The sequence below is a fragment of the Pristiophorus japonicus genome, chromosome 5 (assembly GCF_044704955.1).
Source record: "Pristiophorus japonicus isolate sPriJap1 chromosome 5, sPriJap1.hap1, whole genome shotgun sequence".
NCBI lineage: Eukaryota > Metazoa > Chordata > Chondrichthyes > Pristiophoridae > Pristiophorus > Pristiophorus japonicus.
Window position 1 is genome coordinate 247,716,604 of NC_091981.1, and position 16,159 is coordinate 247,732,762.

The 16,159-nt window shown below is 42.4% G+C and overlaps 1 protein-coding gene across 16 annotated transcripts in view; it reads left to right on the forward strand.

Moving 5' to 3' along the window:
* Nucleotides 1–16,159, forward strand: part of svila (supervillin a) — a 183,900-nt gene that overhangs the window by 88,369 nt on the left and 79,372 nt on the right. For 7 of the 16 annotated variants that reach the window (XM_070881500.1, XM_070881502.1, XM_070881507.1 and 4 more), the window contains 4 exons: nucleotides 5,922–6,054; nucleotides 8,018–8,065; nucleotides 14,951–15,028; nucleotides 15,925–15,993. In XM_070881500.1, the coding sequence (XP_070737601.1) occupies nucleotides 5,922–6,054; nucleotides 8,018–8,065; nucleotides 14,951–15,028; nucleotides 15,925–15,993 (328 nt within the window). The remainder of the gene's footprint in view (nucleotides 1–5,921; nucleotides 6,055–8,017; nucleotides 8,066–14,950; nucleotides 15,029–15,924; nucleotides 15,994–16,159) is intronic. The other 9 variants (XM_070881511.1, XM_070881512.1, XM_070881516.1 and 6 more) reach the window with 5 other exon arrangements.

Consider the following 16,159-nt stretch of genomic DNA (forward strand, 5'->3'; position numbering starts at 1 on the left):
CAGTACCCAAAGCGGTGTATCTGTTTTTCAGGGGGATGACTGCAGGGGACCCCTGCATTACCTTCCTTGCACTGCTCTTCCTGTTGGTCTTTCATTCCCTATCTGGCTGTGTACCCTTTTCCTGCAGTAAGACCAACTCGCTAAACGTGCTATTCACATCATTCTCAGCATCGTGGATGCTCCAGAGTGAATCCACCCGCAGCTCCAGTGCCGCAGTGCGGTCTGTTGGGATCTGCAGGCAGATACACTTCCCGCACACGTAGTCAGGGACTCTCTGCAGGGTCACCTTTCGATTTCTTTCTGCTTTTTGCCTCCCTGCTGCAGCTGCACAAGCACGCCTTTATAGGTCTCTCGACTCTGCCACCGGAACTCCCGCCTCTCCAACTCCCCGAGCTCCTGATCTCACTGGCCTTTATAGGCCTCTCGACTCTCTGCCGCCGGAACTCGCGCCTCTCTGACTCCCCAAGCTCCTGGTCTCACTGGCCTTTATAGGCCTCTTGACGCTCTGCCGCCAGAACTCCCGCCTCACCGACTCCCCGAGCTCCTGGTCTCACTGGCCTTTATAGGCCTCTCGACTCTGCCACCGGAACTTCCACCTCTCTGACTCCCCGAGCTCCTGGTCTCACTGGCCTTTATAGGCCTCTTGACGCTCTGCCGCCGGAACTCCCGCCTCACCGACTCCCCGAGCTCCTGGTCTCACTGGCCTTTATAGGGCTCTTGACGCTCTGCCGCTGGAACTCCCGCCTCACCGACTCCCCGAGCTCCTGATCTCACTGGCCTTTATAGGCCTTTCGACTCTGCCACCGGAACTCCCGCTTCTCTGACTCCCCGAGCTCCTGGTCTCACTGGCCTTTATAGGCCTCTCGACGCTCTGCCGCTGGAACTCCCGCCTCACCGACTCCCCGAGCTCCTGGTCTCACTGGCCTTTATAGGCCTCTTGACTCTCTGCCGCCGGAAGTCCCGCCTCTCTGACTCCCCGAGCTCCTGGTCTCACTGGCCTTTATAGGCCTCTCGACTCTCTGCAGGAAGTCCTGCTACAACCGGGAGACCACACCTGGTGTACTGCGTGCAGTTTTGGTCTCCTTATTTAAGGAGGGATATACTTGCAGTGGAGGCAGTTCAGAGAAGGTTCACGAGGTTGATTCCAGAGATGAAGTGATTGCCTTATGAAGAAAGGTTGGGCCCATACTCAGTGGAGTTTAGAAGAATGAAGCTGTTGAGTCTCATTCCTGCATGACTCATCCCTCTCCCTAGCATCAATCTGAGGCTGAACCAGACTGCTCACAACCTAGGTGTCATATTTGACCCTGACATGAGCTTCCAACCACATATCCGCGGCATAACTAAAACCGCCTATTTTCACCTCCGTAACATTGCCTGTCTCCGCCCCTGCCTCAGCTCTTCTGCTGCTGAAACCCTCATTCATGTTTTTGTTATCCTCTAGCCTTGACTATTCCAATTCACTCCTGGCCAGCCTCCCACATTCTACACTATACAAACTTGAGGTTATCCAAAACTCAGCAGCCCATGTCCTAACTCGCACCAAGTCATGATCACCCATCACCCCTGTGTTTTCTGACCTACATTGGCTCCCGGTTAAACAACGCCTCGATTTCAAATTTCTCATCCTTGTTTACAAATTACTCTATGGCCTTGCCCCTCCTTATCGCTCTAATCTTTTTCAGCCTCACAAGATGTCTGCACTCCTCAAATTTTGCCCTCTTGAACATCCCTCATTATAACTGCTCAACCATCGTTGGCCATGCCTTCAGCTGTTTGAGCCTCAGCTCTGGAACTCCCTCCCTAAACCTCTCTGCCTCTCTTTCCTCCTTTAAGACGCTCCTTAAAACCTACCTCTTTAACCAAGCTTTTGGTCATCTGAATTTCATCTTTTGTGGCTCGGTGTCAAATTTATCTGTTTTATCTTGTAACACTGCTGTGAAGCGCTTTGGGACATTTTACTTCGTTAAAGGTGCTATATAAATAAAAGTTGTTATAGTAAATTCTTCTTGGAGGTTTAAAAAATTTCAAATTCAGATTTGAGACTATAATTCACCCTCCGTTTCCGTCATCCCTCTATTTCTTTCTTGATCAATAAGAAGACACACTGTTGATCCCGCTGTTCACTAAGATCCCAGATGCTCTATTGCCTTCACCACGCCATTACCAGCTTGCACTTCCAGCAAGTAGCGCTATAAATTATATTTAAGCTGAACGGTGCAGGAAAAAGTCTAACAGCACATGCAGCGAGATGTCCACTCCAGCAATATTTGGCCCATTGTTCTCCAAATTGCTATCTCCAATATTTTTTCTGTTTGCTCACATCATGGTGTAGAACATAAGAATGTAAGAATTAGGAACAGGAGTAGGCCATCTAGCCCCTCGAGCCTGCTCCGCCATTCAACAAGATCATGGCTGATCTGGCCGTGGACTCAGCTCTACTTACCCGCCTGCTCCCCGTAACCCTTAATCCTCTTATTGGTTAAAAATCTATCTATCTGCGATTTGAATACATTCAATGAGCTAGCCTCAACTGCTTCCTTGGGCAGAGAATTCCACAAATTCACAACCCTCTGGGAGAAGAAATTCCTTCTCAACTCGGTTTTAAATTGGCTCCCCCGTATTTTGAGGCTGTGCCCCCCTAGATCTAGTCTCCCCGACCAGTGGAAACAACCTCTCTGCCTCTATCTTGTCTATCCCTTTCATTATTTTAAATGTTTCTATAAGATCACCCCTCATCCTTCTGAACTCCAACGAGTAAAGACCCAGTCTATTCAATCTATCATCATAAGGTAACCCTCTCATCTCCGGAATCAGCCTAGTGAATCGTCTCTGTACCCCCTCCAAAGCCAGTATATCCTTCCTTAAGAAAGGTGACCAAAACTGCACGCAGTACTCTAGGTGCAGCCTCACCAATACCCTGTACAGTTGCAGCAGGACCTCCCTGCTTTTGTACTCCATCCTTCTCGCAATGAAGGCCAACATTCCATTCGCCTTCCTGATTACCTGCTGCACCTGCAAACTAACTTTTTGGGATTCATGCACAAGGATCCCCAAGTCCCTCTGCACCGCAGCATGTTGTAATTTCTCCCCATTCAATAATATTCCCTTTTACTGTTTTTTTTTCCCAAGGTGGATGACCTCACACTTTCCGACATTGTATTCCATCTGCCAAACCTTAGCCCATTCGCTTAACCTATCTAAATCTCTTTGCAGCCTCTCTGTGTCCTCTACACAACCTGCTTTCCCACTAATCTTTGTGTCATCTGCAAATTTTGTTACACTACACTGTCCCCTCTTCCAGGTCATCTATGTATATTGTAAACAGTTGTGGTCCCAGCACCGATCCCTGTGGCACACCACTAACCACCGATTTCCAACCCGAAAAGCATCCATTTATCCCGACTCTCTGCTTTCTGTTAGCCAGCCAATTCTCTATCCATGCTAATACATTTCCTCTGACTTCACGTAACTTTATCTTCTGCAGTAACCTTTTGTGTGGCACCTTATCGAATGCCTTTTGGAAATCTAAATACACCACATCCATCGGTACACCTCTATCCACCATGTAAACTTTGAAACCTTGGCTCCTTTTTGTTGCAAAAAATTACAATTGTAAAAGTTTGACAGGCCTCAGTTTCAAGTAAATAAAAATCTGCTGTTTTTGCAGCTGTGAATATTTTATGGATCAAGATTGGAGATTTTTTTTCCACACAAGGCTTGGCCTTACAGCCTGTTGTTTTTCTTCATGGGAGCTTCATGCTGCTTTGATGATCAAGTGGCATGACTAGTTTTCTAGTTTTAACTTCAGCATTTTTTTTTAAACCTACCCTACAAAATTACTCTGTGATCAAGCATGCTGCAATGCATTTGTTGGAATCTGGCACACTAACATTTTGTATGGGTATTTTTTTTTGAACAAGACCTGAAAGTAGCAAATTTGATCTTTATATCCAGCAGTAAGACGTCACTCATCCAGGTGTCCAGGCCACAAAATCCTAATGTTTTTTGAAAGTCACCGAATATCCAACCCATTGTTTTGGTTTTCTGCTAATTCGTCACAAGACTTATTGAAGAAACATGATACTTGTATTACTGAAGCCAAATAAATATAACTTCATAGCATTTTGTTCAAGAACGCTAGTGAAATTATATCCTAATTAAATGGTTATGATTTAAAGACCAATGTGCTAGTTAGGTTGATGACTCTAGCTCATGTGCATCATTTGGTGAAGTTACTATTATGGAGCCTTTAAAACATGATTTAAGTCAATATGTTGGAAAAATTGCAATGATAAATTTCAAATATCAACAGACTTGTGTTTAGATACCATATTTGAACAGTTCCCCAATGTTTCACCACGAGACAAAAGAATGTTATGGGGTGTCACAATTTCTAGATTTTGTGCTAGATATTCTCTCGATATCAGCGTCATCTCTTACTCTCGTGAGCGGACCCTGTATCTCCCATGATCCAGAGGACACCTTTTACTGTCCATATATATTTAACTAATAGCGTGACCCAAGAATCATAACAAAGCGGTGACATCACTCACATCGCCTGGCGCGTTCACCTTTCCTTACAAAAGGTGGACTTGGAGAGCTCTCTTATTGAGACATGCACCAACAAACTGGTTTATTTTACATAACATACATGAATGAACATAATACATTTTTTCACTGTGAAATTGGTTTCCTATGCATCTCATTTTATGAAAATTGGCAGATGTAACCTTACTGACTTCCTAGTCATAAGACCCATTTTAAAGCTAAACCACACTGAAACTGTTCGGTCCTGGCTATCTGTTACTAGCTGCTGCGACTCACTCACCCCTTCTGTCTCAGAGTGAGGTCTGTGACGCTTGCTTTAAATCTGTTGTTGCGGGTGCAGACCATTATACTGTCAATAACCAAGACCTCCAACTGGATTAAACCTAGAGTTCTGGGCAAAGAATTTGTGAGCTAGCTATTCTAGGTTCACTGTTAATATTGAATGAAAACAATATTCACTGATAGCCAAGGGTGTTGTAAATGGCCATCCTGGAGTCTTCTCATTGTTTCAAAACTACACAAACCTGCACAAAATAAATAGTTTTACTACTGGCGTGGCTCAGCTATGATTTGTTCTCTGAGTAGCTAATAAACACTTCAAATTACCATGGGGTAAATTCCTATGAGAGGCCCCGAGGATATTTGCCCCACTGCCCCCCCCCCCCCCACGCATGGTAACCTGCACGGTTTAATCTCTGCTGTCTCAATGTTAAGGTGAATATAACTTTACAGAAATATTATAAAATAAAAAATTCCATTCAGATAATACAGGTACAGATCGAATAGTTATGGACACATGCTCAAAAAATGTACTTACTTTCCCAACTGTTTCCCGTGTTTAATTTTTTCCCTTTCCCTTTCTCACCTCCCCCCAACTTTCAAGGTTGATGACTGGGTAGGGTGACAAGAATTTCTGGCAACTTTCTGAGCTCTCCGTCAAGTAATTGATGTGCGAGATAAGACTGAGTTTCAGCAGGATATTTTGGGAAAGGGGTCATTGCTGATGTGGACATCCTGTCCTCGCCTTAATTCCATATGCCGGCACTATTCAGCAGTGGCCGCAGGACCATAATCAAGTCAAAGCCTCAATTTATAAACTTCAGGATACCAGGTTTTTATACATTAAACTAGAGATAATAACTACCTCCCTTGCTTGCCATACTAACAGATACATGAGATATGTAATAACTGGCTTATTCTGTAATGGAAACTTTAACTTGGAAGTTGTGAAGTTCTGAACTATATTGGGTCTTTCTGCACTGATGAAATTAAGTATTTTATTTTCTACACTGTAATCTTTATCTCGTTCAGAGTTGACTATGTTCTCCTTGAGCTTGCTAGTGTGATATTAGCTATGGATCTTTTTCCAGGATGGCTTTACTGAAGAGAAGTGGAGAAGAGGACTGGAGGAACAGAATTAACAAGAAGCAGGACAATGCCAAAAAGACCATGACCAGTCACTGTACCCAGCTTCAGGAAACGGAGACTGCTTACGTTAAAAAGGTAACATATTTTGCAAATTGACCTGTTGCGTGAATAGTTTCCAAAAGGGTAAGCAGCAAAATAATCTAACCCTTATTTTTGGTTAGTAACTTTGGAAGTTGGAGAATAGAATGTCATTGATCATTGAGGTGTCTGCATAGTACATTATATGTCTTCACAACTGTAGAAATTTGAATGGCAGAAAAGAACTCTTGTAACAAACACAATAAAAAGGATAAAGAATTTAAGAATTAAAAAGAGATGGTAATTTTATTCCAGGAGTTGGAGATCAGTAATGGATGTTCAACTGTAAAGTGTGTAAACCATTTGATGAATAGAAGTGCATTATGTCTTAATTTCAACAAGGATATCTGCTGAAAATAAATATTTTGTATAGTGTGCATAACCTTTTTCTGAGCTCAAAAGTGTAAAAAGCCAGGATTGTTCAATTGTCCAATTGACGACTTAATTTAGAGTTTTCCTTTATACATCAGTAGCCACATTTTTTGATCTGAATAATGATTACATGAGCTTCTGATAAATTTTTCAATGTAGTTGATTTGCAGCACAGTAAGAAAACAATCTAGTTTCATTCGTTGGGAGCTGAGGTGGAGAAATGTGCTTCCCTTGGGTTCAATTAAGAAGTTGTATAGTGTAATATACTGCATAACTTCCATTAATGCAAAATGCTTTCTAATTCATAGTGACATAATATAACTGCAATCAATCGGGCATCATTTTGGCATTTTACCTCTGGTGTGAAGCCAGCTGGAGGAGGTAGTCTTTTGCTCCATCAGCTTTGCATCTAATACAGTTGCAAGTTGGTACATTAGTGCAGGACATGAAGGAAAGGTGGGAGCAGTAACATTTTGGAAAAGAATATAAATTTGAATTGTTACAGTTCAGGTCAACTAATAAAAGTAAACATCTGTAGGTTTAACAGATTGCACGGTTACACTTTGGATTTCTTTGCAAGATTACGTAGCTGTGGTGACACTTTAGTTTGAGAAAATAATGTTTTTTGCAATTATTTTGGAATATTTAAGTACTGATTTAGGGTAAAACCACCTTTTTAATGTTACTAGTGAGTTCTTAGTACCCAGGTGTTAGTCCATAGGTTTCACCCCACAATAATTGATTATATACTGGAGGTGGAGGGAGAGAAAGATGAACAGTTGTGATGGAGCACCAGGAGGAACTATCAGGGTATGTAAATGAAGTGTTTCTATACATAAGAACATAAGAATTAGGAGAAGGAGTAGGCCATTCGGCCCCTCGAGCCCGCACCACCATTCAGTGAGATCATGGCCAATCTTCTACGTCAGCTCCACTTTCCTGCACTGTCCCCATATCTCTTGATTCCCTTAATATCAAATATACATCTAGTGGCTGGTCACCTGCACACCATGATGGGTGGCCTGAGGAAGGGAAGAGAGGGGCGAGATATGAAGAAGTTGATTTTAGCAGAAATTACATTTATGTAGCTTTAATATAGTTGTAAGTAAATCCAGTTCATTGTGTCTGGCCTGAGGAAGGGAAGAGAGAGGTGAGATCTGGTGAAGTTGATTTTAGCAAAAATTGCATTCTGCAGCTTTAATATCATTCCCCATAAATGTGTCGTAGACTGAGTAATCGGCATTAACAAGGTTGCTGTATGAATGTCATACAGCATGAAATTAAAATTATAAAAATGAGTCACATTGACAAGTCAAAGTGACCACTTTATAAGTTCTGCTTCACCAAGCGTTGCTATAAATTAGTGATGGGGTGCAGAGTTTGCTGTGTGATGAAGTTTTTCTGATGACCTTTTGTCTCGGAGAGATAGATATGCAGGAGGTTACCTGTTTGGTCTGTGCTTTAAATTAATCATACATTTCTTGTGAAAGATTGGTGTGCTTATAGAATTTAATTTCTAATACCATGTTTGCAATGAACAGCCAGCTCAAATATTTTTGCCATCTTTCCCTTTTGTCTCAACCTGTAGGAGAAAGGAGAGGTTACTGATGACATCTGTGTTTCTAATCAGCTCTGGGTAAGACCAACAATGTCTGTTAGGAATTTACTTAGGGGTTCGCCTTATGCACTTGTTTGTGTGTCTGGCTGTTCTTAGGAGCTGAATGCTATATTTCACTCATAGTATTAGTAAATGACTGCTTTTCTATTGGTGATTGTGGAATCTGGATTTGGTCATGACTTTATTGGAAGAGTCGAACACTGGCACAGGCTTTGCTTTCAGGTAATGTGCAAGAGGTGAATCAACATATCTATAGATTAACACCCTTTCCTTATTTTAGATGGAAAAACTATTAAATGAGGGTAAGCTCATCCCGAAAGATGGAAGAGTGTTGATTAAGACATATTTTGACCTTGGACTGAAAGTGAAATTATGAATAGCTAAAGGACCATCATGTAGCTGACTGCAAGCAATAAAACAAAACAATGTGCACCAATGGCTGAGTTCCCTGCAATGTATTATTGTGCTGCACTGTCACACGTTCAGCACATGGTACCACAGTGAAAATGTTTGCACTTTAGTCTTATAGTGCATTGATGCTGAATTTGAAGTTTAATGCAACAAACTAGACATTCAATTTTGGCTTTAACTGCAGTCTATTTATGTAGACTATAATACTGTTAGAGAGATGATGCTTCTGCTACCAGTTTTCTAACATTAAAATTAATTGCATTGTCACTAAGCAGAGAGCAATATGGAGCAGCCCCATATGTCTGAGACTGGTTGGTACCTTTTAGTCCTACCTGTCTCCTTAATGTGGTAGTGGCTTTGGTTTAATAATTGAAAAGCTTTCAATTTCCTTGCTGCATTGTCTATTAATTATACCAATGCAGTGATGGCAGAAAACTGTGTGATCCTGCTCTGTAAACTTGAATCTGTTTATAAATATCTGATGGATTGTTAAGTCGTGCTTTTGGCATGAGCTAGTGTAGGGGTTTGGAGCTCTAAATGTTTAAAAAAGCTGCTAACTTAAGTTTCTAAAATATTGAATCTATTTGCGACTAAAAGTGCTGATTTTAGGATATTCATTGAGCCAGTATGCAGTGCTGCAATAATTGTACTGTTTCAAGTGTTAGATGATCACTCTCATTTTTGTATGGTGGACATTGGTCGAGAGCGAAGGTGAGGCGAGCTGAGGAGAAATCCACTTTCATTTGAGTTAAAAGTTTTTCCTGAATTAATATCTCTTGGGGAGATGTGCATTTGTTTACAGAAGGAGTTTGTATTTTTGATTCCTTTTGGAATTTTGATTGCCCTCTAAGTTGGCATTATAAGTGACTTCTGTTGAGCAGATCGTTTTGCAAATATTCAGATCTTTGCAGTCCCTTTAATTGCTCCTTGTTCTGTTAGCACAATTGTATATATGTTCAGTAATTCCCGTAAAGGGCAGTTTTTGGTTTTGCTTGTGATTTAGGTTATGCTGCTTTACCTCCAGATTCCACATTATTTTTGTCTACACAGAAGAGTGTTTACTTTTGCCTGGGTGTATACAAATTGTCATGATTTATTTTTATTTTTCCCGATGCTGGTTTCCATATAGTTCTTAAGATTTGTCAAGGTGATTTGCTTCTCCAGTACCATAGGGAATCTCAAAATATTTTTACCAAACTTAATAAACCATTCTGTCTGTGACTGTAAATTTATATTAATGTGTGTTTGCTTGACTTGGTTCGGGAGTATCAAACACAGGTGAATAATTGCAAGGTGAATGATTGCATGGGTATTTCCATTAGTTTCTGCCATAATATTGTTTGACAGCAAGAAGTTATGAAAGAAAGTAAGTGAACTGTATGCCCTTTTAGCACGTCAAGGCTATTCAGTCATTCAGTTAGATCATTGCTGATCTGTACCTCAACTCCATTTATCAGTCTTTGCTCCATACCCCTTGGTACCCTTACCTGATAACTTAAATCGACAAGATTTTTTTTGTTGAAAATTTCAATTGACGCAGCATCCATATCCTTTTAGGGGAAAGAATTTCAGATTGCCGTGACCTTTGTTGAAAAAGTGTTTTCTGACTTTACTCCTGTGTAGCCTGACTCTAACTTTGAGATTGTGCTCCCTTGTTCTGTATTCCCCCATCAGAAGAAGTGGCTTATCTGTATCTACTCTGTTGAATCTCTTTAATTAGATCATCCCTCAAACTACTAAACTCAAGGGAATATAAACCAAGTTTATGCAACCGGTCATCTTAGTTTAATCCTTTAAACCCTGGTATCATTCTGACAAATCTATGCTGTACCCTCTACAAGGACAGTCTATCCTTCCTGAGGTTTGGTGCCCAAAACTGAACGCAGTACTCCACATGTGGTCTGTACACCTGAAGCATCACTTCCTCACCTTTGTATTCCAGCCCCCTTCAATTAGCCTTTTTGATTACTTTTTGTACCTATGCAATAACTTTTAGTGATGTGTGTACCTGGCCTCCCAAATTCCTTTCCTCCTCCACAGTTCAAAGTCTCTTGTCAATAAAAAAAAAAATTCTGGTTTGTCTTTCTTGGATCCAAAGTGGATGACCTTGCACTTGCCCCACATAGAACACCATCTGCCATAGTTTTGCCTACTCGCAGTCTGTCTGTCTATGTCCCTTAATAATTTCCTTTTCCTATCTACACAACTTGCTGTTCCTCCTATCTTAGTGTAATTTGCAAACTTGGATAGACAACTCTCAATTCCTTCATCCAAGCCATTGATATATATGGTGAAAAACCATTGGGAGTCAATATTAACTTTCCCTCCCTTATTCGCTATTGTTGGGCCCTGGACCTCCCCACGCCCATCAAGCCCCTATCTCTCCTGATTGCAGGGGACCATCCCCAATGGTCCCTGGCTGCAGCCCCCTGTCGCTGGCTTTCCCGCCCGGCAGCGGGTCAGGCTGCCAATTTATCCAGCTGCCGGTCAGGAATCGAAAGAAGAAAATGATACGGTCCTGGTGTAAAATTCAGCAACACCTCTGCATCCACTGGATTTTCGGGTATCCTCCCTGCAACCATGCTCCCTACAACACCACCCCGTAAATATCGGGGTCATTGAATCGGATTCAACCAATTTGGTATGACATTTTTTCCTCCGAAACATTGTCATTAACAAAAGATTCCATCGGACTAGCTTTTTGACAGTGAGTGAATTATAGACTAGCCTTGTCAAGTGGCATTATTTTCCACCAACCTAAACTCAGCCATTTTAAATAGTTAATCACCATTTTAAAATGGAACTGATTAGAAAATCTAGACCTTTATCTATAATCAGACATGTGATCTCAAGCTTAAAAAGTGAATTTAGTTTTAACGAATGATCAGCAGAGACTTAGAGGAAAGCTCCTGCGTTCTATGTTTTTCAGTGATATTTGCATGTATGTATTAGTCATTTTGCTGCCAAAATGTCAAAAGATGATAATTTTCTGTACAACTTTTTCCATCAACCCTTTGCTTGGGGATTTGCATGTTAACATTTCCCAGAACTTTCCCTCAGGAGATTCAGATGCTGGGGTGGAACCCATAATAGGGTATGTTGCTTTAATGGGATGAGTGGGCCTGTTCAAGTTCCACACATTGGGCTCAATTTTCCCCAAAGCTTTTTTTTGGCATACTTGAAGAGTTAGGCCCGTTTTTTGGGGGCCTAAATACGCCAAAAAACATGTTCTAAGTTTCCCCATTGGATTTCTTCATTTTGGCATGGCCTAACCGGTTCTTTAGTTTTGGGGGTGGAGCACCAAAAAGATCAGGTTGCCATGGTAACCAGGGACACAATGCAAGCTGAGGCTGCAAAGTGAAACATACAGCCAGCTCCCAACACATTAAAACATATTGCATCAACTTAAAAACACATTAAAATATATTGCAGCAACTTACCTCCAATTATTAAAGCCGGTCCCGCTCTCCCGCCCCTAGCCCAGGCCGAAGGGCTTGCCGGTGTGCTCTCCTGCCCCTATCCCAGGCCGAAGGGCTTGCCGGTGCGCTCTCCCGCCCCTAGCCCAGGCCGAAGGGCTTGCCGGTGCGCTCTCCTGCCCCTATCCCAGGCCGAAGGGCTTGCCGGTGCGCTCTCCCGCCCCTAGCCCAAGCTGAAGGGCTTGCCGGTGTGCTCTCCTGCCCTTCTGGTTGGCAACCAGTAATTGGCCCCGCAGGGATCAGTGCTGGGACCCCAACTATTTACAATCTATATTAACGACTTGGAAGAAGGGATTGAGTGTAACGTAGCCAAGTTTGCTGACGATACAATGATGGGAGGAAAAGCAATGTGTGAGGAGGACACACAAAATCTGCAAAAGGACATAGACAGGCTAAGTGAGTGGGCAAAAATTTGGCAGATGGAGTATAATGTTGGAAAGTGTGAGGTCATGCACTTTGGCAGAAAAAAATCAAAGAGCAAGTTATTATTTAAATGGAGAAAGATTGCAAAGTGCCACAGTACAGCGGGATCTGGGGGTATTTGTGCATGAAACACAACAGGATAGTATGCAGTTACAGCAAGTGATCAGGAAGGCCAATGGTATCTTGGCATGTATTGCAAAGGGGATGGAGTATAAAAGCAGGGAAGTCTTACTACAGCTATATAAGGTATTGGTGAGGCCACACCTGGAATACTACGTGCAGTTTTGGTTTCCATATTTACAAAAGGATATACTTGCTTTGGAGGCAATTCAGAGAAGGTTCACTCGGTTGATTCCGGAGATGAGGGGGTTGATATGAGGAAAGGTTGAGTAAGTTGGGCCTCTACTCATTGGAATTCAGAAGAATGAGAGGTGATCTTATCGAAACGTATAAGATTATGAGGGGGCTTGATAAAGTGGATGCAGAGAGGATGTTTCCGCTGATGGGAGAGATTAGAACTAGAGGGCATGATCTTCGAATAAGGGGCTGCCCATTTAAAACTGAGATGAGGAGAAATTTCTTCTCTTAGAGGGTTGTCAATCTATGGAATTCACTGCCTCAGAGAGCTGTGGAAGCTGGGAAATTGAATAAATTTAAGACAGAAATAGACAGTTTCTTAAACGATAACGGGTTATAGGGAGCAGGCAGGGAAGTGGAGCTGAGTCCATGATCAGATCAGCCATGATCTTATTGAATGGCAGAGCAGGCTCGAGGGGCCATATGTCCTACTCCTGTTCCTATTTCTTATGTTCTTATGTAAACCTTTGGTAATGGGATTAATATACATGACCGTTCAGAAACACCATAGGTATTCCTTAAAAGATTTTGCTGCAGTTTAGTGCTTATAAAGTTACTCTTAAATTCTTCACATATAGGGCCCAAGTTTCCACAAGAAAAAAAACGGGCGCCCCCTCCGACCTGGACGCCCGTTTTTCGCGCCTAAAACGGCGCCTAAAAAAACCCTCGGTATTCTCCACCTACTTACAGGTCCTCTGGCCCTCGGCGCAGCCAGCACAAGCTGTGGGGGGGGGGGCGGAGCCAGGTCCCTGCGCTGAAAACAGTGCCGGGACCTCTGCACATGCACGCTACAGTCGGCACGCAAGTGCAGTAGCTCCAGGCGCCGAACGGTGTGGGAGGGGCCCGAAGCACGCAGCCCCTAGCCCTGGCTGAATGGCCTCACTGGGGCTGCATGAATAAGGCTCCTCCCACGGCCAGCTCCTGCTTTCCCCCCCCAACCGGACCCGACACCCGCTCCCCCCCCCCCCCCCCCCCGCCGACCAGACCCGACCCGACACCCGCTCCCCCCCCCCCGCCTCCGGACCAGACCCGACACCCGCTCCCGCCGACCAGACCCGACCCGACACCCGCTCCCCCCGCCCCTCTCTCTCTCTCTCTCTCTCTCTCTCTCTCTCCCTCCCCCTCTCTCTCCCTCCCTCTCCCTCTCTCCCCCTCTCTCTCTCTCTCTCTCCCCCTCCCTCCCGCTCAGCGACACGAACGGCTTTCTTTTCCCCCCCCCCCCCCCCCCCCCCCCCTCCCGCTCAGCGACACGAACGGCTGCAGAATTCTCCCTGGCTGAAGCACTTTCACACAGGTAGGAAGATGGTTTCTTTAATCTTTTCTTGGCTTATAAATGTTTATTCAGGTTGGATTTATTTGTATAATATTTGTAGAAGTATAAATAAGGATTTATTGTCGAATTTAATGAGTTCCCTTCCCCCCCACCTCGTTCTGGACGCCTAATTTGTAACCTGCGCCTGATTTTTTAATGTGTAGACAAGGTTTTTTCAGTTCTACAAAAATCTTCACTGGCTCCATTCTACTTTAGTTTGGAGTACATTTTCACTGTGGAAACTTTCAAATCAGGCGTCAGTGGCCGGACACGCCCCCTTTTGAAGAAAAAATTCTGTTCTAAAGGAGAACTGTTCTACCTGACTAGAACTGCAGAAAAGAAAATGTGGAGAATTGCGATTTCTAAAATAGTCCGTTCTCCACCAGTTGCTCCTAAAAAATCAGGCGCGAATCATGTGGAAACTTGGGCCCTTTGTATGTATACTTACCGAAGATTGGCTTAACTGCATTAATAATAAAACGTTTATTTGCAAAGTGCTTTGCTTTGACTGAAAGTGGAATTATTTTTCATTGTTAATTTTACTGAATAGGGCCTTCAGTGTGAAGAAAACCAGTAACAATTGTTTCTTTTCCTTCAATATGATAAAGTGATTAGCAGTATGGAGTTTGCTTGTCCTGTCTGGCAGAGTGTCTTGTGATGATCAGTGTAGTTGCTTGTTTAAATATTTAGCTAATATTAACAAATCTGTAAGCAGCTGTTGTCATGCATGACTGAAGAATTGAACTGTGAAGCTGAACATGTTTTGGTAGGAATTGTTTAATGTACCTTGGTACAATTTTGAGATAAGACTAAACTGTATGCCATAATATTCGATTTAAGAATAACTGTTTGTGCCTCCAGGGTTTTTTCTCCACTAAGCTTTTCCTTTTATTTCTCTTGCTCTGCATTTGCTTGTGTCTATAGGAACCTGTTTATTCTTCTACTTATTCTCCTGCCCTTTCTGCTGCCCATACATGTCAGTACATTGTGCATAGTAACCAGGTGAGCAATGGGTTTTCACCCTTTGCATGAGTTAAGATGCACTCCTGCTACAAAATACTTCAGCGTTGCTACCTCCTTTTTGACCAACTGTTTGCAGGCTTCATATAATCAGCTATCAAAATATTCTTTGGCTTTTGAACTGATTGTCAAATCGGATTATATATTTAAAATTCCTTTGGTAAACATTGTTATCAGTTATTGCCAACAGAAGGGATTACAATGTCGCTGCTTTATATACTACCAAAAAGCTTTGTTGAGTTGCTACAGTTTTACCCTCACCAGATAATTTGAATTTCCCCAAATTTAAGTAAAATTGAGTTCAAGAAAACTAGGCTATTTGCCGAACAAAGTTAAACATTCTTTTTTTGTCAAAGGGAGATTGTTCTGATTTCTTTTTGGTGCATGTCCTACTTTGAATTTGAATATGATTTGAATGATCAGAACATTTGTGTCCACTATTGTACATTGAGATGAGTAACTGTTATTTCAACATCTTGAAATCTGCCTCTAGCACTCCCTGAAAACTGTGTGACTGATTGCTTGTCTTTAAGTTCGTGCTTTTGTGAGCAGAGCAAAATCTTAGATTTCTACGTCGCACTTATCAAGAGTTTGACACATGTTAAGTCTGCACTGTAGAAATTCGCTTTTCAACAAATATGGTTTTTAAAAAAAAAATAGAATGCAAAACTTTCTAAATAGCTAAAATAAAATTTTCGACAATCAACTTTTAATTTTCACAATTTTAGAAGTGAGAAAAGCTTTTTAAGCACTGGAGACGTGCGTTGTTGAGCCTTCAGTGTTAATCACATTGAGTTGTTTGATCTTGCTTTCTCTCCTTTCTGCAACCTATTTTTTCTGCTCTATTTTCCACTGCTCTTTTCCTTTCCTTTTTGAAGGTCACTTGTGATAGTCCCAGGGATGCAAGTCCTCAGCTGTTTGATGAGCGCCATCCTTGGAGGTGGAAGGTGAAGGAACACACACGTGTTATAAAAATGCCATTCTGATGGGTTTTCTAATCTTTAAAAAAAGCACTGCATGGAACTATGCTAGTAACTAATACTAACACTCTTGACAGCTGCAGTAAGATCTGTGCACCAAGCTATAAACACTTTATTCTTCGATACGAGTAGT